General features: G+C 39.3%; 1 protein-coding gene, 2 long non-coding RNA genes and 1 pseudogene across 4 annotated transcripts in view; 3 read left to right on the top strand and 1 right to left on the bottom strand.

The window, feature by feature from the left end:
- LOC113015191 (major histocompatibility complex class I-related gene protein-like) overlaps window positions 1-3667 on the top strand; it is a 74417-nt gene extending 70750 nt beyond the window's left edge. For both annotated transcript variants that reach the window (XM_026157140.1, XM_026157141.1), the window contains exons 4-8: window positions 377-679; window positions 1153-1248; window positions 3014-3031; window positions 3204-3272; window positions 3601-3667. In XM_026157140.1, the coding sequence (XP_026012925.1) occupies window positions 377-679; window positions 1153-1248; window positions 3014-3031; window positions 3204-3250 (464 nt within the window). In that variant the 3' untranslated portion in view covers window positions 3251-3272; window positions 3601-3667. The remainder of the gene's footprint in view (window positions 1-376; window positions 680-1152; window positions 1249-3013; window positions 3032-3203; window positions 3273-3600) is intronic.
- A 4728-nt stretch (window positions 3668-8395) lies between these two features.
- Window positions 8396-8791, top strand: LOC113015223 (uncharacterized). The gene is made up of 2 exons (XR_003271069.1): window positions 8396-8549; window positions 8626-8791. It is a non-coding gene; the product is annotated as an uncharacterized LOC113015223 (long non-coding RNA).
- Window positions 8792-10798: 2007 nt separating this feature from the next.
- LOC113015184 (class I histocompatibility antigen, F10 alpha chain-like) overlaps window positions 10799-19484 on the top strand; it is a 30497-nt pseudogene continuing 21811 nt past the window's right edge.
- On the bottom strand, window positions 12071-12554 carry LOC113015221 (uncharacterized). Its single transcript, XR_003271067.1, has 3 exons — window positions 12384-12554; window positions 12236-12303; window positions 12071-12138 (listed from the first exon to the last, which is right to left on the bottom strand). It is a non-coding gene; the product is annotated as an uncharacterized LOC113015221 (long non-coding RNA).

Below are 19484 nucleotides of genomic sequence, written 5' to 3'. Positions count from 1 at the left end.
TTATAAACTACATCACATGGTTTAAATAATAATAATAATAATAATCTTTTAAAGTTGCTTCTGGTCGTCATAGCAGATCATCTTCCACAGTTTTAGCTCTGATATACTCATTTCTAATCCTTCTCACTCCTTATGATAATTTTAATATCATCAGTTCTGTCTCCTGTATTTGTCTCAGTGCCACCATCCTCAGATATTAAATCACAGCAGGTCTCACTGCCATCTTCTAAACCTTCCTTTCCACTCTTGCTCGTCTCCATCCACTCCACCTTGTCTGCACTCTTTTCTTCACGTCTCGTCTGCACTATGCACCCCTCCAGCTCAAATACAAATAATAGTAATAATACAGAAAGAATGAACTGTCTTTACTCCACAGACGTTCCCAAAGTGTCTCTCCTCCAGAAGTCTTCCTCCTCTCCAGTCACCTGCCACGCTACAGGTTTCTATCCTAACAGAGCCGAGATGGTCTGGAAAAAAGATGGAGAGGAGTTTCATGAGGGTGTGAACAAAGGAGAGATTCTCACCAACAATGACGGGACCTTCCAGATGAGTGTTGACCTGGATGTCTCATCAGTCAAACCTGAAGACTGGGAGAGGTACGACTGTGTGTTTCAGCTCTCTGGTGTGAACGAGGACATCGCCACCAGACTGGACAAATCAGAGATCAAGACCAATGAAGGTGAGTCTGGAATCAGGATCAGATGAGTGATGAACATGGGAAACACACTTGAATTACTGCAATACCCTGTGGTTCATGTTGGATGAGAAAGTTTGTTTGTTTAGGTTTTCTTTCTGTCAGAATAATTTTAAGGCCTAAATCAGTTTAGACCAAGTTGTGTTTTTCCACCACATTTTTTCCTGCTGAACATTGATGAATATAAAACATGTTCGTGTGTGGCCACTGATTATCTGACTAATGGACAGTTTTAGAAGATTAAATAGTAAATGGGGGAAAATGTATATTTTGAAACATATGTTCAAATTTATTGGCAGTGTATTGAAATTAAATTTAATGGCAGAACTTTTATTGTTGGAATGAAAACAAACATTAGTGAGACAAATATGTAGTGACCATAAACGAAGCTCTTGTACATGATTGTTATCTGATTGGAAAGTTTTGTTCTCACCTTTTGTTTGTTCTGTGATCCACAGGAAATTCCTTCTTCCTGATCATCTCTGTTGTTGTTGCTGTGGTTGAACTTGTTGTCATCGCTGTGATCGCATTCATTGTTTACAAAACGAGGACAGGTGAGAAACAAACTTCCTGGATTTTTCTTGTATAATGCAAACAACAATGATGACATAGTGCTAACAATAATAATGATAGTAAGTAGGGCTGGGCTATATCATACCGTTCACGGTAATACCGGTATAATGTTGGGCAACGATAAGAAAATGAAATATCACGATAGAATATGGGTAAAACGCGCATGCGCAGTGTCTTTGTTTACATACGCACATGGCGGCGACGCAGAATGAGAAGAGCGAAAGCGGATCGTTGAATGAAACGGATGAACCAGAATTGGTTTGTAAAAATGCTGCAACGTCAGTGGTGTGGAACTGGTTTAGCTTTCGTCCGTCAGATACACAACAAAGCACTATTTTTGGTAGAGCATGCTAGCGGGCCGTCGTTATTACCGTGTTTTTTGGAAAATACGGCACACTTAAAATCAATCCTTGGATTTTTCTGAAAATCGACAGAGCCCCTTATAATCCCGTGTGCCTTATGTATGAATTCTGGTTGTGTTTACTGACCTGGAAACGATTTTATGTACACGGCGCTTGAAAATCTGTCAAATGTTTCAGTACGACTTTGCTAAGCTACGAACCCGCACCGCTTGATGGATTGTCGGAGCATTACGGCTATCGTAGGCAGGAGCCTCGCGGAGTGATACGTACTGCGCTTCAACATAATATTACCGTATTGTGTGTGTATAACCTCTTTTTAAGTTTTGTGGATATTATACATGGTTATGCTGAAGATATGTCGGCCAATTTCCACTGGAAATGCCTTTTGGTTAAAGGATTTGCATTTGCACTGTCAATTTTTTATATAACTTTAATGCACATAAAAACAGCTGCTTGTTTAAGTGAAAATACATTGATGGTTTGTTGGGGTTTTTTGCACTAATAAAGTTGTGGAGTTGTAAAGTATTTTGTCTAGTGTCAATTATATCGTTATCGCAAATTTTCAAATGTATATCGTGATAAATATTTTTGGTCATATCGCCCTGCTCTAGTAGTAAGAGTAATATGACTTAATTGAAGTCATTATTAACAGTTTTCAAAAGAAAACAAACAATGCACACAGGATTAAACAGGTAACAACCAAAAGCAGCGTAAGCTGAGTCCTCAGGTTAATATTTAAGTATTTTAACACTTTCTCTGCCAGCAGGATGCTCAGACTCTTTCAAATCCTCAATATATTACAACGATATTCATTAATCATGCTCGTTGTGTTTCATAACTTGTCCCTTCATTTCTCTGCACATGTAGATTTTTGTCCAGTTACTTCACTTTTTCTTCTTGTCTGTTATTTACTTTTTTCTGCATCATTTTTCTTTCTGTCTTTGTGGTTTTTTTGTTTTTGTTTTGTTTTTTACACCTGAGCTACAGTTTGGGTGTCAGGGAACAAAATAACCACCAACTCAGTTATTGAAACCCAAACATTGTTTCTCTTTTCTTAACCATCAACTCTGCCAAACAAACACATCCTAAGGTACACCTTTACCTGCATTAGAAATGTGTACGTTCTCTACCATCGGTCGCTTTACTTATAAATTTTACACGAGCACATTTTGTGGGAAAAGTCAGAACATATCTATAAACACATTAGTGAGTAAGCCCAGTGTCTATGTTTTTAATTTTAGAAATTAAATTAATGCTTTTGTCCAGATTACAAAATGAAAATATGAAATTATGTTTGATGCCTTGTATAATACATGAAAAAAAAACTTGTGTTAACATTTATAACAAATTATTAAAATGATGTATTTTTTCCTTTTTATTTCAGAGAAACGTCCCCCATCTCGTAAGTTAAACTTTGTCCCTTTTCTCTAATCTCTTGTCCACACTAAATTAAAAAGGGTTTCTGTACTCTAATCTAAACAGTCTTTCAGGGCTGTTTCCTGTTGTGTTTGATTGTTGTAAAAGTGACAGATGAGAGCAGGATGTGGACTAACATTGTGTTTCTGACCCTACAGCTGTAGAGAACCCTGAAGTCCAGGAGCAAATGCTTCCTCAAGCCTAAACCACAAACAGCTCTGCACACAGTGAGTTACTTCATATTTGTGTCTCATGTTTTAGCTTTCTTTTAAAACGTATGTAAAATAGTGGCTGTAGTAAAATCTCCTGTTTAAATATATTTTTAAAAAGTGCTTTAGTATAACTTTAATCATATTAAAAGAAAAATGCTTTCAAAAAACAGTTTCATGAAATTATTTAACTAAATTAAAACAAATGTGTTAATTCCCTTCAAAAACATATGAAGTAAATATTTGTTTGAATCAGGAGTATTTTAGATCTTAATGAAACTGTAAGTAGATTATTTGTGGATCTGAACAATCCTAACATTTATTGTGTTTCTTTTTATCTCTGTAGGTTTATGGATAAACCTACAGTGGAGCTTAAAGAAGATGTGGTTCAGCTCATTCTTCTCCATAAACTAGAATTCATTGATTGTTCACATCATAAAATCTGTTTAAAAAAAAATCTAAAATATAGTTGCAGATGCTGGTTAATCAAGAAGTTTGAAAATGAGCTGGCAAATATTTAATATAAACATCATAATGGTGAAACGAAATTATTCTGAATTTGTTGTTTTCAGTTTAAAAAAGTCTTTCTTTGAAAGATTTAACAAAGATGTGACCGCCTGGAAAGACATGAAACAATGGAATCATCACAGCAGTTGTAGTACAATCATAATTAAGCCGTTGTATGTTCATCTTAACTCAAAAATCCAATAGTTTAGTTTTTCTGGGGTTTTCTTGTAAATTGTTGCATCACTCATGAATGCTGAGATTCCCTCACTCTCAGTGATAAACGAATCATAATATTTTTCAAATTTTGTACATGTTTACTTGTGTATTTCGTAAAATTTGATTTAAAAGACAATCTTGTGTTGAATTCCAGGAGACCTTAAAAGATTTTTCTGTATGTCTGAATTTTTTTCTTAATTAATGAAGATGATGTTTATTCTCTGTTGTTTGATTTAAGACATGTTTTGAGGGTTTTTGATTGTAGAGTTTAGTTCAAGTTGAGATTCTGGAGGGTTGTGTGGGTTATGTTTTTAACACATTGGTAGATGTGTTTCTGCTTATAGTTCAGGATTTTTCAAGGTTTTCCTCATTTGTCTGTAAACTTTAAAAAATTAATTAGTAGAATATGTATCAGTAAAACGGCATTGCTCTTTCTCTCCTTTTCGTACTTTGGTTGTCAATAAAGTCCCAAATAATCCAAATTGCTGTGACTTTTTTGTTATAAAATGTAAACTTAGCTACAGTTTCATAAATACGGCCTAAATATTAATGGACTAGATACAATATAACTTGTGATAGTAGCTCAGTAAGTTCAGGTGTCATAGTGACAGCTCAGGTCCATTAAGTGTCCTTGTGACAAAGGACCCCACGGACACAGCGTTGCAAGATGGTTCAATGTTTATATATTTTTTTGTCTCCACTCTTTTGGTTGTGCAGCTTTGCAGCGGATGTCTCTAGCACAGTATACAGCAAACCAGGGGTATTGACCAGCCAACCCCAAGAAGTGACTCACCTCCTTTTTGGTTTTGGGATGCCCTGCCAGCCTCTTAAGTGGTACTCCAGATACTGTACCTCCCTCCATCAACACTTCTTTGGGTTGGCCATGAGACCCGCCTGCCTCAGGGACTCCAGGACTGCACCTGCTCCACATTCTCTGCCCAGGTGTCACTGTGTATGATGACATCATCCAAAAAGTAACAGAATATGCAGCGTGAGGGTGCAGCACCCAGTCTAAAAGGTGCTGGAAGGTGGCAGGGACTCATCCAAACAGAAGTGTGACAAATTGGTACAAACCAAATGGATGAAATTTGACTGAGTCTAGCCCCTCTGTTGTACAGGCGCTGCTGATGTTCCTGGGCCTGGAGCAAATTTTCTCCCAGAAAATATGAAGCTTTGCTCTCTGGTCCAAAACATATTGAATCTCATTCTTCTAGAGTTTAGTTCAAGTTGAGATTCTGGAGGTTTGTGTGGGTTATGTTTTTAACACATTGGTGGGTGTGTCTCTGTTTATATATCAGTAAAACTGCATTGCTCTTTTTCTCCTTTTTGTACTTTTGCTTTTCAAAAATCCCAAATAATCCAAATTTCTGTGACTTTTTTTTTTAAAATAAAATGTACACTTAGCTAAAGTTTCATGAATACAGCCCAAATATTAATGGATTAGCTACACTTTAACTTGTGATAGTAGCTCAGTAAGCTTAGGTGTAATGATGCCAGCTCCAGTCCATTAAGTGTCCTTGTGACAAAAGTATTGTGTGTGTGTGTGTGTGTGTGTGTGTGTGTGTGTGTGTGTGTGTGTGTGTGTGTGTGTGTGTCGTATTGTGGTTCGATGTTTGCTTTTGTGGATGTTTATTTTTTTCATTTGGTTTACCAACACTAGACTTGACAATTTGCATATGATGAAGGAACTGACCTCACAGCCCATTGTTCCTTCAGTGGGCTGGTTTCAGCTATTGTGTAAATGTACTGTTTATAAGATTGGGGAAACCTGCAGTCAGCTGAGACTGAAGAAGTCACTTGGATGAGTGACGAAATGTTTCTCCCACTGAAAACTACATCCAGATGAACAGAATCAACCTTTTGGGAACACCACACTTTATAGACTTGTGCTTTCCAGAATGGTCGCCTGAATCAGGTAGAGTATAAAAGAAGCCCACCTGCTTTTAGAGGGGTTGGGTTCTTTGGCATGTGTTGGCACGTAAACTCATACTTTATTTAATAAAGACTACCAGAACTAACAGAAAGTCTTAAAATCCAACATTATATTTTAATTTTTATATGTAAATACATAATATCCAGTCTGTAGCCTTTCGGTTTAGACAATAATACATAAATATTACCTCTTTATTTGTTTTTTTTTTGTTTTTTTAAATAAAATTCAACATTTCTGATTTTAGGAATTGATCGTTTCATTATTTTATCATTGCAGCAACGTTGCAGAAAGAGAAGGACACACAGCTATTCCAGCTGATTTTGCTGGAATAGGTTTCCAGATGAATTTGTGGGCGGATTAATAATTGCATCTGGATTACTTGGGGAAGTTATTTGTATATGAGTGTAAACACGAGCATAATTTAAACTACTTTTAAAATGAAATTAGTAAGAATATGATTAAGTACAAATAACTCCAGAAAATATGTGATAACAGCTGTGACACAAATATACATGATTGGTATGTGTCTTTAATCCCTGCGTCACTTTAGGTCTCTAATCACAGATTAGGCGCTACTAGCTCTTTGTTTCTGCCTGAAGCGTTTTACTTTCCAAAATAAATTAGTAAATAAATAAACCTGGGTTCTCTCATTTTGCCTGGTTACTGGTGAGGCGCATCCAGCTTTGAATTCCTATTGGTCAGAGAGGAGTCACAGCACGTGCGGACTCAGAGGCTGTAGTTTCATTTTGTGGCAAAATTAAAACAATAAACGGTTGTATTATTTTTTTCTTCTTATATTGAGAGAATTGAATTGAAAATGAGGACGTTTATGATGCTGCTTCTTTACTGGACAGCGTCTGTGTCTGCAGGTAAGCTTCATAAAAATGAAACTGTTCTTTAGAGATAGTGTTGCTCTCAGGTGGCTCAGGTGTTACTGTAAACAGACTCTCGGCTTCCACATATTCAAGATTCAAAGTTTATTTTTATTTCGCAGTTTGTTTGTTTTTGTTGTTGTTGGTGTTGTTTTTTTACAGAAGTACAAAGGCTTCAACAAAATGTTGCTTCTCATCAGCCTCTACGCTACAATGATCAGTAAAAGAAATAAAATACAGTAATAACAAATCCAAAATAAGGATTGTTAGTGCAAAGTCTTCAAGCATCCTGCTGGTTCTGCAGCTGATGCTCTGTCACCTCTTTCCAGATGTTGGAGGGAAAACAGGCCGTGAGAGGGCTGGTTTGGGTCCCTGATGTTTGTAGCTGTTTGCAGAAAGCCTACAAACAGCTACAAACATCAAAACCTAAATGAGTGTTGGTTTACAAATGATTTTTGTTGAAATTAAATTTCTAATTGTAGAAGAAGAAAAATTTAAGCTGCTCATAATGTTTTATGGTGTAAGGTATAGAAGTGTAATATTAGCAAAAAGGGAAAGAAACAGTTGTAATCTGCACAATACTAAAAAAAAAAATAATTTACTGGCAGCCTATGGTCGGGTTAATGCCATAATAAGGACTGTAAATCATTACTGATGCATCATGAAAGTATAACCAAATCAAAATGACCTACAAACAACAGTTTTTACAAAACAATATTGTAGTTACAAAATGTAAGTTTTTAATATAAGATAATCTGAAAAGATAAAACATTGATTCATAAATCTATTTTTGTATTTATAGAGGAGACACTACCCACATAGCAAAATTGGTGTGGCCTGGATCTGGCCCACACAATGTGCTTACACGTGGCCCACATACCGCAAAGGATGACGGCGCTTTAGTGGCCCAGATCTGGTTCGCCAGAGGTGGCCCACACATGGGCCAGCACAAGGCCAGTTGCAGACACACTGGTGGTCCTTTGCTGGCCCAGAAGAGTTTCAATTCTGGCCCCAGATGTCAGCCTAATGTGTACCTTAATTAAGCCATGTAATAAAAACATGTGCATAACAGTGCAAAAGTAACATGACAAAACTCTGTTCAGACAGTGAATGAACAGATTCTTATACAACGCTTTTCACGTTCCCAGATTATTGAAAGTGGTCTATACAACATCTCACATTCACCCAACCACACGCTTTCTCTAAACTGAGTGCTTCCTAACTACATTCACACTCTTGACACGCAGACTGGAGGAGCCAGGGATAAAACCGCTAACCTTCTGAGCAGTAGGTGACCTGCTCTACCTCCTGAGTTACAGCCACCCACTGGCAAAAATGAGTAAACCGTCACTAGGTTTTGTATAAGTGTACACTACAAACCTGTCAAACCTGCATTTGGAACGTTGGCTACTACAGCAGTATAGTATTGCAACATGGCATTTGGGTCTCCTAACTAAAATATGAAAATAGGAACATAAATAGTGCCATCATTGCCAGACCTGACCCACATCAGGTTGACATACACTTTGCCATGACACCAGTCAGTCAGAAGTGCCAGCTTGATGCCGGATCCGGGCCAGACCTGTTTTCTGTGAGCCTGGGCCACATACACCAAACCACAATCGGGCCAGATGTGGCATGCCATCACATAAACAGTGTCATCTATGCCAGGCTTGGCCCATACCTGGATGACATACATCTTATCATGCCAGAAGTCAGCCAGCAGTGCCGGCTTCACACCAGATCCGGGGCACACCTGCTTGCTATGTGGGTATAGTTTTTTTATTTTGAAAATGTGCTGATTTTTAAAGCTGTTTCTCACTACATTAAATATTTCTTACAGTGACCCACTCTATGAAGTATTTCTACACTTGGGATTGTCACGGTTTGCCAGGGCAAGCCGTGGGGATGTGGGGGAAAGGAGGACAAAGAACAGTGGACTCTTCACTGCAAGTGGTTTGTTTATTTACAGTGCGAAAATGACGATAAATCCCCGTGCTCTCCCTTTACTCCCGTGTCGTGCCTTCTTCCCAAAAAGTCCCTGTTTAGTGCTCTCTGCTCCTGTGTCTCTGCACTCCCCATGCTCACTGCTCTCTCTTGTCCCACACTCCTCCTGAGGAAAACAATATAAAACACTTAATCCCAGCAGACATACACTCACTGACTTTAAAACTAAACTAGAAGACTGATGTGAAGTCTAACACAATAATCCCACATCGGTGGAAGCTCCATCGCTCTCCTAAATAGCTCCCCCGACGAGCCCAGATCAGCAGCAGGTGTGTGGCAAGGACTTCGGGTGTGGCCAGTCCCCTAGCAGGGCCACACCCACCAGGCCTGAAGGTGGCTGTGACTAGGCCACAGAAAACACATGCACACACACACCTGCCTACATACAAATGTGGACAGAGAACAGTAGCAGTGCAGATGAAACACACACCAAATAATAATAATAATAATAATAATAATAATAGCGCACACTGCTCATGGACCCCGAGTCCCCAGAGTCCATGACAGGGATGATTGATGAAGTTCAGATGATTCGTTATGACAGCAGCACCAGCAGAGCTGAACCCAAACAGCAGTGGATGAACGTTGCAGCAGATACACAGCACTGGGAGAGGAACACTGCGTTTTTTCCTCCATTAATAATTTAAAGCAGCGCTTCAACCAAACTGGAGGTTTGTTGATGTTTTTACTGACACATGCTGTTAATGTTTTCTTGTTTGTTTTTGCAGTACATTGAAAATTTGTCATTTAGATCACAGTCCAAACTCTTGTTTAGATGGTATTAACTTGCCTTGACCACAGTGACTTAGTCTTGAACCAAATACTCAATTAGATGGTCAAAGGAAAATTAACCAACAGCAGGTTTGATGATTAAATCATGATGAAAGTATTTCATCCAACTAAACTCCAAATATTTACAGGTTCCTGTTTTTTCTACAATTTCTCAGTTAATCGATTAAACTGTCCATGACAGTTTAATCGATGTTTATGTAATTACTTTAAAAAAAAAAACCTATTGTTTATATTCACATTCACATTATGTCACATTCACATTATGCAGGAATACGATTAAACTGTCGATTAAACTGTCATGGACATTTTAATTGATTGGACTCAAGAGTGTGAGACTTGTTTGTTACCGTTCCTGTTGCCACCGATTTTCAGTCCACTTCAACAATTTCAGCAAATGTGTTTGTTTGTGAGAAGTTGCTAGTAACAAATTTCTCAAAAATACAATTTAAAATGAGTTGTCTCTTTGTTATGACACGATGCGGGTGGACCACGGGAGCAGAACACACAGACATGTTTTGGACACAGTGCAGGGGGTTATACTTACAGTGACACAAACAACACAATTCCGGTGTTCTGGGAATCCATCCTACCTCAAAAAACATCCTACCCAATGTTTCTGCGCAGCCGCCGCGCATGTGCAGAACACCAAACCCAAATTAGCTTCTTTTTCTCTCACCCATCCGCAATACTTCTTAAAAGTTATGGTTAGGGTTATGGTTAAGGGTAGGGTTAGGTTTAGTCACAAGTCACCGTCAAATCATAATACGGGTAGGACGTCAAAGTAGGATGGTTTCTCAGAACACCGGCAATCACTTTTTGGCACAACACCGGGAGGGGACAAGCATCGAATGCGTTTGGAAAGGGAGGGGGGATGAGTGTGTATCAGTGTATGTGTATGCGTTTAAAATTAATACAAATCACTCCACTGAGAAACTTAATAAGATTTTATCCACTGAATAGAAAATAAATTAAATAAATACAGTGTATACCCAGCATAACATGAACTAAACCTGTCATAACATAAAAATTTATAAAGACCAGATGAAAACTTCCCTTCGTGATAAACTGGTTCATATGAGATATTTTACTTTCAGTTTCGTTGATTTCAGTGACGTTTACTCTCAGAGTAAATCCCTTTTGGCTCTGATCGAGGCTAATGGTGATGTTTCTCCTGGTTCTCCATTTTAGCTTTTTCTGGACAAGCAAACGCATAAAGTCTGTTAAAGGTTTGGATGTTTATGGTCACAATGAAGAAGATGAAGAAAGAAGAAAGAAGATGAAAGCCTTCATCTTCTTTCTTCTCCTGGGAATACAGGGGGCAGCGGCAGGTCAGTTTGACTGTTATATTTTTGTCTTTTTCTATGTCAGATTTATGGAATTTGAAAGACAAATGGACGGACTGTTTGCTCCCCAGAAAGTTCCTGTACGCTAAACATTTAGTGGTAATGGATCCTAGTAGAAAATGTCAATGTTTAGAAACAATCGATTATATTATACAGATAATTAAATCGTCTGTTTATCTTTTCAATACCTAATAATAAACATTAAAGTTTAGATGAAGGCAAAGATTAAAACAAGGCGACATATTATGGGCAGAAATCTGTGCCATCAGAAACTGAATTTGAATAAGTTAAATTTGAATTGCTCAGATTGAATCTGAATTGTAACTTGACTAAATGCTTTTGAAAACTGAATTTGAATTAGTCTAATTTGAAATTGAATTTATGGTTTGAAAATGATCATCACTAAATTAAAATTGAATTTTATATTTTGAAAATGAATTGATTTGCTTTGAAACTGCATTTTATCCTTTAAAAATTCAGCTCTTGAATAATTTCAGTTTCACTTCTCACCATTCAATTTCAGTTCTACAATTCAATTTCAGTTCCAAAATTCAGTTTTTTGTGTAGCGTGGCGTAAGCCACCAAGTAACCGCTGTGGGCCTCTACTATGACTGGTACGAACTTCCAGGCCCAAAACTCTCACAGGACCGAGTCCAGAATAAACGGGACCAGAGGGTCAATATCAGTAAAAGATGTTCAAAATTTTATTCATATAACAAGACACCAAAGTTTTAAGAAAAAGAAAAAAAACCTAAAACATCACTACAACAAAAAGAGGTAGTATTGGTGCAACCAGACAGCAACGCGACTATCACCTGAGGGTTTGTTCCTCCTTGGCGGTCCCAGGTGCTCATCACTCTAAAAGAGACAATTCCACCTCAAACATATACAGGCCCAACCGAACACTTATAGCATGCACTAAGTGTTAGCTCAGGCAATAACGGTGGTAATACAAAAGCACTCTTAATAAACCTTAATCACGGCAAACCCACACACAGAGCACCTCTAAAAATCCTCATTCCCCCAAGGTATGAGCCCCACTCAGGGATTGCACGTTGCCCGCTTAGTATTGCACCAACCCAATAAAAATAAACAAAACCCGGGATAAAACAACGAAAATAATTAAAAACGGTGACCCTACTAAAATCAAACAAAAACACAACCACACAGAGAAGGAGGAAAAAACAGTGACAAGTTCACATGTGCAGCCTGCCCTACAGGAGGGAATACAATAGAAGTTAAATTATAATGCATAATAGACTTTTTTCCTTTTTTTTTTTTTTAAATGTCAAATTTATTAAATTAACATACCTCGAGTAGGCAACTGTATTTGCTGCACACCTGATTTGTCTTGGCCTTTTCTTCAACAGAAATCACTACTAAAACATAAATTATAATAAACATCAAATACATTTCAACAAAATTTAAGAAAGGACACTAAAAGACAAACAGCCTGTACCTTGAACCTCATCTAGAGGTTTAAAACCACAGTTTGCGTCGTAGGCAATTAAACTTCTCGGCTCTTCACCTACTCACGCATCCATTACTCACAGCCGCTTGTCAGTGGGAATCATCAGCACCTGTTACTACTCCCTCTTTTATGCCCTCCATTGAGTCCCCTGGGTCCTAAAGCCTTCTCCATTACAATTGCCCTCGTTTTGAAAGGTCACCATCCCGGCGACCACTTACTGCCAGGGCCTAAATACATTTTGGGGCAAACCATTATGGACAGGGGAGCTCTGTGAATCGCCAGTGAGAAAAGCAGCCGTCGAATTTACTGACCGCGGGAGATTAAAGGGGTTAGAATGCTTTCCTGCTGTATTTCTTTTAGGCCGCTCCTGAACTCTTCCCGGGTCCTGCTCTGGAACATTCTCCCTATTATCAATCCCACTTTCCCTTGGCTGTTCTGGAACTATGGTTACAGGGTTCAAGTTGCTTAAGCCTAGACTCCTAGTTTTACCAAGAGGCTCTGAAACCGATACCAAGGGTAGCTGATCTCTGGGTGGGTTTGGAACCATGGCGAGTACAACTCCACCCACCTCACTGTCATCATCTGGTATATCCGATATTAATTTTATTTATTTTTTTTTACTATTCTTTATTTCTACAATATTACTTCACAAAGGTGATTACAGGCATTAATTAACACAGTTTACAAGAGAAAAACAAAACAAAACGAGAAGGAAGAAAGAGAAAAAAAAGGGGGGGGGGGGGGAATTATATATATATAATAAAAGGAGAAAACTCTGTCGGGAGAGAGCAATTAACTAAATTGGTGGTTTCAAGCTTTAAAGAGAAAATTCGGTTTATGAGTATTGACATATTGGACCCACTTATCCCAACACAAATGGAACCCGGCCATCCTGTCATTAACATGAGCTGTTACTTCCTCCATCCTATATATCTCTAACGTAATTTCCCACCATAATGACAAGGTCGGTATGTCTTGCGAGGACCATTTCTTGGTTATACATTTCTTACTTGCAACCAATAAAGCTCTTAACAGACATATGTCATTTTTGGACCAGTTCTGCGGTATACAGCCAAAAAAAATTGTCTTCATATCCTGAGGGAATGTACAGTTAAAAATGCCTTGTAATATACCATGAATGTCTTTCCAGTAAGTCCATAGCGCAGGACAGTCCCACATAATATGGGTGTGATGTGCTCGTTGGTGTCCACAGTTTCTCCAGCACACGGGAGGATTCCCATCATAGTGAGCCTTTTGACATGGAGTGATAAAAAACCTTATCAGAGTTTTCCATCCGAACTCCCTCCAGCTTTTGGAGGAAGTACTCCTCCATTGCCATTCCCACATCAGAGTCCATTCATCTCTAGAAATACACATCCCTCCCTCCTTTTCCCATAGCATCTTCACATAATCTGTTGCGTGTGGAAGCTTATTTATAAAAAAATTGTACCAAAAAGAAATGAGTCTTGTATCAACATCCCCACTGTATGCCGATCTAAATAAAGTTACCAGTTCCACATTAGAATTTGACATCTGACCGATTGTTGTCTTTATATAGTGTCTTATTTGCAAGTATCGATAAAAATCCTGTTTTTCTAGATTGTGTCTCTGTTTCAGCATGTCAAAACTAATAAGATTCCCATCCTTTATCAAACTATCAAATGTAGATAACCCTTTAGCAGGCCAACTTTTGAAACGTGAGTCCACTTTATTCGGGGCAAAGTCAGAATCATATGCATACCATTTGAATAAAGCCAAATCCTGTTCAAGTTTGAATTCTTTCACGACTTTTCTCCATATATTAAGTGTGCACGACACCCAGGGGTTGTGAATCTTGTCAATATATTTTCGAATATTCGAATCCATCAGGAGAGCTTGTATTGGGGAGGAAAACATATTCTCCTCTATAGTCTTCCAGTGTGCTTGGTAGCTTGTATCACACCAATTAACCACCGTCTTCAACTGAGCAGCCCGATAATAATCTTTTAGTGATGGCAATCCCCATCCTCCCACCTTCTTATGTAATTGTAAAGTTTTAAAACAAACCCTCGGCCGCTTCCCCCCCCATATAAACCGCGATATTATTTTATCCCATTCATTGAAACGACTTGGATCAATGGATATTGGTAGTGTTTGGAATAAATATAATATTCTTGGCAAGATGTTCATTTTAATAGATTCAACTCGTGAGTGTAAAGAAAGAAAGGGGATCATGTTCCATCGCCTAATATCACCCACTATTCTCCTTTGTAGAGAACCAAAATTCTCCTCAGATAGTTTAGTTAAATCCTTGGGAATAACAACTCCTAGATATTTCAATGATTGTGCTTGCCAATTCATTGGATATTGAACAACCATGTGAGCTGGGGGGTTATAGTTATAGCTGAGAATTTGAGTTTTAGACATATTAATTTTATATCCAGAGAGTTTCCCAAATTTTTGACACAGATTCATCAGCGAAGGCAAGGAGTTAGTGGGCTGATCTAAATAAATCAATATGTCGTCCGCATAACAAGCGAGCTTGTGTTCCTGTCCTGCAACAGTGATCCCCTTAATGTCTTTATTTTGTCTAATTGATTGTGCCAAGGGTTCTAAGTACAATGCAAACAGGAGCGGGGACCAAGCACAGCCTTGTTTATTTCCTCTCTGCAGAACAAAGCTATTTGAAAGAGAACCATTAACTTTAATTCTTGCGGTGGGGTTAGTGTATAGTGCCCTCACAGTATTAACAATTCCCTTATGTAAGCCGAATTTATCCAAGACTTTATATAAAAAGTCCCAATTTACAGAATCAAAGGCTTTTTCTGCATCAATGCTCATAAGCATGGCTGTACTCTTAGATGTCTGTATCTGATGTATTACATGAAGAGTTCTACGTATATTATCCTGGGTCTGTCGTCGTCTTATAAACCCCGTTTGATCATTGCTAATCAAGTCAGGTAAAAATTCTTCCATTCTCCTGGCCATTATCGAAGTAAACAATCTATAATCTATGTTAAGGACAGAAATAGGTCTATATGAGCCACACTCCATTTTGTCTTTCCCTTCTTTCGGAATAGCCGAAATAATTGCCTCCTTCCAACTCGGTGGAATTTGCGCTGTTTTTAACACCCAGTTAAAAGTAGTAAGTAGTGTAGGGATCAAGTCCTGTTTGAATTTCCGATACCACTCCGCGGTATAACCATCGGAGCCTGGTGACTTATTTGATTTCAGCCTATTGATGGCATTCATAAGTTCAGCTTCCGTCACCTCTGCTATCATCGTTTTATTTTGTTCCTCGTTAAAGCTTGGTAGGCATAAAGGGTTCAGGAAGTTGTCCATTTCGTGTTCAGCCCCCCCTGGGACTCCCGCATATAATGTTTTATAAAATGATTCAAAGGCGTTCTGTATCTTGCAAGGATGAGTCATTATATTCCCCGTCTCTGGGTGTTTGATTTTAGTTACAGTATTCTCCGCTATCTTCTTCTTAAGTTTCCATGCTAAAATTTTCATTGATTGCGATCCTCCATCATAATGTTTCTGTTTCAAATATAACAATTTTCTCTTTATCGTTTGTATACTCTGCGTATTTATTTCATTTCTAATCATTGTTAATTTCTGCAAGGTGCCCGCTGAAGGCTTATGTTTGTGCTCACTTTCTAATTGTTTTTGAATCGCTTGTAAATCTTCCATTTTTTTCTCTCTTGCTTTTTTTGGAAGGAGGCAAAGGCTATAATCTTCCCCCTCATAACAGCTTTTAATGCATCCCATAGTATCGGGGGTAACACCTCCCCATTATCATTAATTTCAAGATAGTCTTTGAGCTCTGCCTTTATTACTTTCCTAAATTCTACATCTTTAAGCAGGGATGAATTCAATCTCCAAATTGAAACTTTGGGGTGTACATTCATATCAATCGTTAGGTACAGCGGTGCATGATCACTTATATCTATCAAGCCCATCTCGCATGTTAAGATTTTATCCCTATCTCTTCCAAACATTAAAAAATAATCTATCCTCGTGTAGAGTGAGTGTGGGGCTGAAAAATGAGAGTAATCCCTCCTTGTAGGAAAGCAATTTCTCCATACATCTATTAAACCCACCTCATCAAACAATGCTGAGATTCTTTTATATAATGTACTCGATCCTGGCTTCTTTCTTTTAGAGCTGTCTAGGTCTGGCTGTAGGCGTATATTCAGATCACCGCCGCAAATTAAAGGGCCTTGAGTTTCTGTCACCATTATGTTAACAATGTACTTAAAAAAAAACTTAGGTCACTTCCTGGTGGGGCGTACACATTCATTAGGGTAACCTGATTACCATCAACTGTTCCCCGTACCAGTATAAATCTCCCATCCTTATCTTTAAGTTCAAATGACTTTTCAAAGTTCAGTGCCCTGGAAATCAAGATTACCACGCCCCGTCTGCGGCCTGATTCATACGCTGAGGAGAACATATTTGTAAAACCCATCCTCCTAAGTTTTTCATGTTCATTATTATTCAAGTGTGTCTCTTGTAAGTATACTATCTGCGCTCGATCTTTCTTCATTAGTCAAGATTCGACTTCGTTTAATGGGATTCGTGAGCCCATTCACATTAAAGGATATAACCTTGATTCCTCTAGTGCTCATTTATCCGAAATAAAATATCCAGACTTAATTAATTTATCAACTGGTAAACTCCCTCTAAAAACCCGAACAATAAACAACCACAATCGTCCAGAATCGGACAAAGAAAAAACAAAACAAGACAAAAAAACAAAAATAATATGTGATTCCAAGGTTGGGGTCAGTCCTAACAGACCCTGGTACGTAAATCCCATAAACAGGGGGAAACCTCCCCTGGCTGGAGGGCAAGGGCCCCTGATAGCTCCTTTAAGGTGCATTTCTCCACAGTCTCTCTAGCAATCTTAATCATCTAATAAGGGAAAAGTATTTGTTATCTCACCCGTTTCGGCAGCACAATATATCTCCATTAATCTCATGTCGTAGAGGGGGAGCACCTTCTAGATAGCTGAAGCTGCTCACAATTGGGACTTTCTCTATGTCCCTCCGAGTCACACCGCTGCGACTTTCCAGTCTTCGCCCACGTCAAATTTGACAGCTGTTCCGTTAAGGTCTGCTTCGGGGCAACTTTAGCGATCTGGAATCTCCTTGTCCGCATGTCCGCGGTTGCTTCCTCCGCCGTCGCATAAAGCACGGTTCCCTCTTGATAGAAGACCCTCAATTTAGCAGGATAGGGAGTCTGGAACCTTATGTTCTGTTGTTTCAGAGCTCTTTTAGCTTCAGCGTAGTCTTTACGTTTTCGCAGAATAGCTGGTGCGTAATCCTGATCAAAGTATATTCACTGGCCGTTCAACAGAACAGTCCTCTTGGCCCACGCTTTACGCAAAACTTCTTCCTTGGTGTTATAACGTGCAAAACAAATCAATATCGAACGTGGGGTTCCTTCTCGGTTCCTCACTGCTCCCAGGGCCCGGTGTGATCTCTCGATACCGAACTCTGTGCCCCTACGGGAGGTCGAGGCATTCCGTCAATACTTTTTCCACAAAAACTGGCATCGAAGGCCCCTCCACTCCTTCGGGGACATTATACAGCCTCAGATTCTTTCGCCGAGCCCGGCTTTCCTGATCCACAATTTTGTTTTCTTGCTCGTTGATAATTTTTAGCATCTTTAGCATCACCTGTTCCGCGTTTTGGACCCGGTCTTCCAACTTTGCAATGCGGGTTTCTGCTTCGGTTATCCTGTTATTGGCTCTGACCAAGTCGGATTTAAATTCTTGGAACTCTCTTCGAAAGTCCCGTAATTCTTCCAGTATCATGGTCAAGCCCGAGCCTTCATCCATGTTGGCCCTAGCATTAACTTCATGTCGAGATGGCGATGCCGCTGCCGTAGGCCCTTCGTTTACACGTTCTTCTGCTGAGCTTTTCTGTTTGTCTCTTTTCCCCATGTTCACCCCGCTTGTAACTCTACTATCTATCAAAAATTGGTAATAATTTTGACACTTCGCGGGGTGAACGAATTATATATGAGAGAGCGCTACTCGTTAGGCTGCCATGCGTTGGGATGACGTCACCGGAAAAACAGCAATTAAAAACATATTAATTGCTGGGGTGACTCAACTACCAGCCCTGGGTCAGCGAGGGGATATTGGTCTGGAGCAGGTGCTACAGTACCCAAGGGTATTACTCTCAACTCTGCCCGATTTAAGTTTTTGTCAGGACCTGCCTGATCTCTAGGGCGTATTTTGTAAACCCTGCCTTCTTTGTCCATACTCTGCACAGCAACATACACCGTAGAATCCCAGGCATCATGGATCTTATGGCGGCCTAAAGGGTGACTTTTCCGATAAACCAAAGTACCTGGGGGGAGAAGGGAAGTCACTGTGGGCTGAAAATGTTTGTTTCTCCTCTCTGCAGCTTGTTGGAGTTGTTCTTTCGCATGCACATAAACTGAGCTTAGACGTTGTTTATGCTCCTCCACCCACTCCTGCGCAGATCTAGACATTGATTCCGACTGGGAAGCCCCCAGTAAGAAGTCAACAGGCAACTGGAGCTTCTGACCGAACATAAGCTCATACGGTGAAAAACCGGTAGACTGATGTTCTGTGGTATTGTAAGCATACAATACCTGTGGCAAGTATTGCGGCCACTTTCTTTTCTTATCAGGAGGGAGTGTGCGCAACAGATCATGGAGTGTTCTGTTAAATCTCTCGCATTGTCCATTGCCTTCAGGGTGATATGGCGTGGTCCTGCTTTTGTCTATGCCATACAGGTGACACAGACGTTTCAGCAAATCTCCCTCAAAGCTCTTTCCTTGATCACTATGGATACGCTTAGGGACCCCATAGATATAAAACCATTTTTCAGTTAATACCCGTGCCACTGTACTTGCCCGTTGATCTACTGTAGGGTATGCTTGAGAGAACTTCGAAAATACGTCAGTGACCACAAGTACATTCTCACGCCCATCACTAGACTTGTCCAAAACACTGAAATCAATGGCAATGACTTCCAGGGGTTTAGCGGCCACCAAACCCCCCCTGAATGTGCGAACCTTTGGTTGTACAGCCTTTGCCAAGACACAACGATCGCACTCCTGACAATATTT

This window comes from Astatotilapia calliptera, chromosome 22 (assembly GCF_900246225.1).
Source record: "Astatotilapia calliptera chromosome 22, fAstCal1.2, whole genome shotgun sequence".
NCBI classification, from domain to species: Eukaryota; Metazoa; Chordata; class Actinopteri; order Cichliformes; family Cichlidae; genus Astatotilapia; species Astatotilapia calliptera.
The sequence above is the reverse complement of the archived record's forward strand: the minus strand, read 5'-3'. Positions and strand labels throughout refer to the sequence as shown.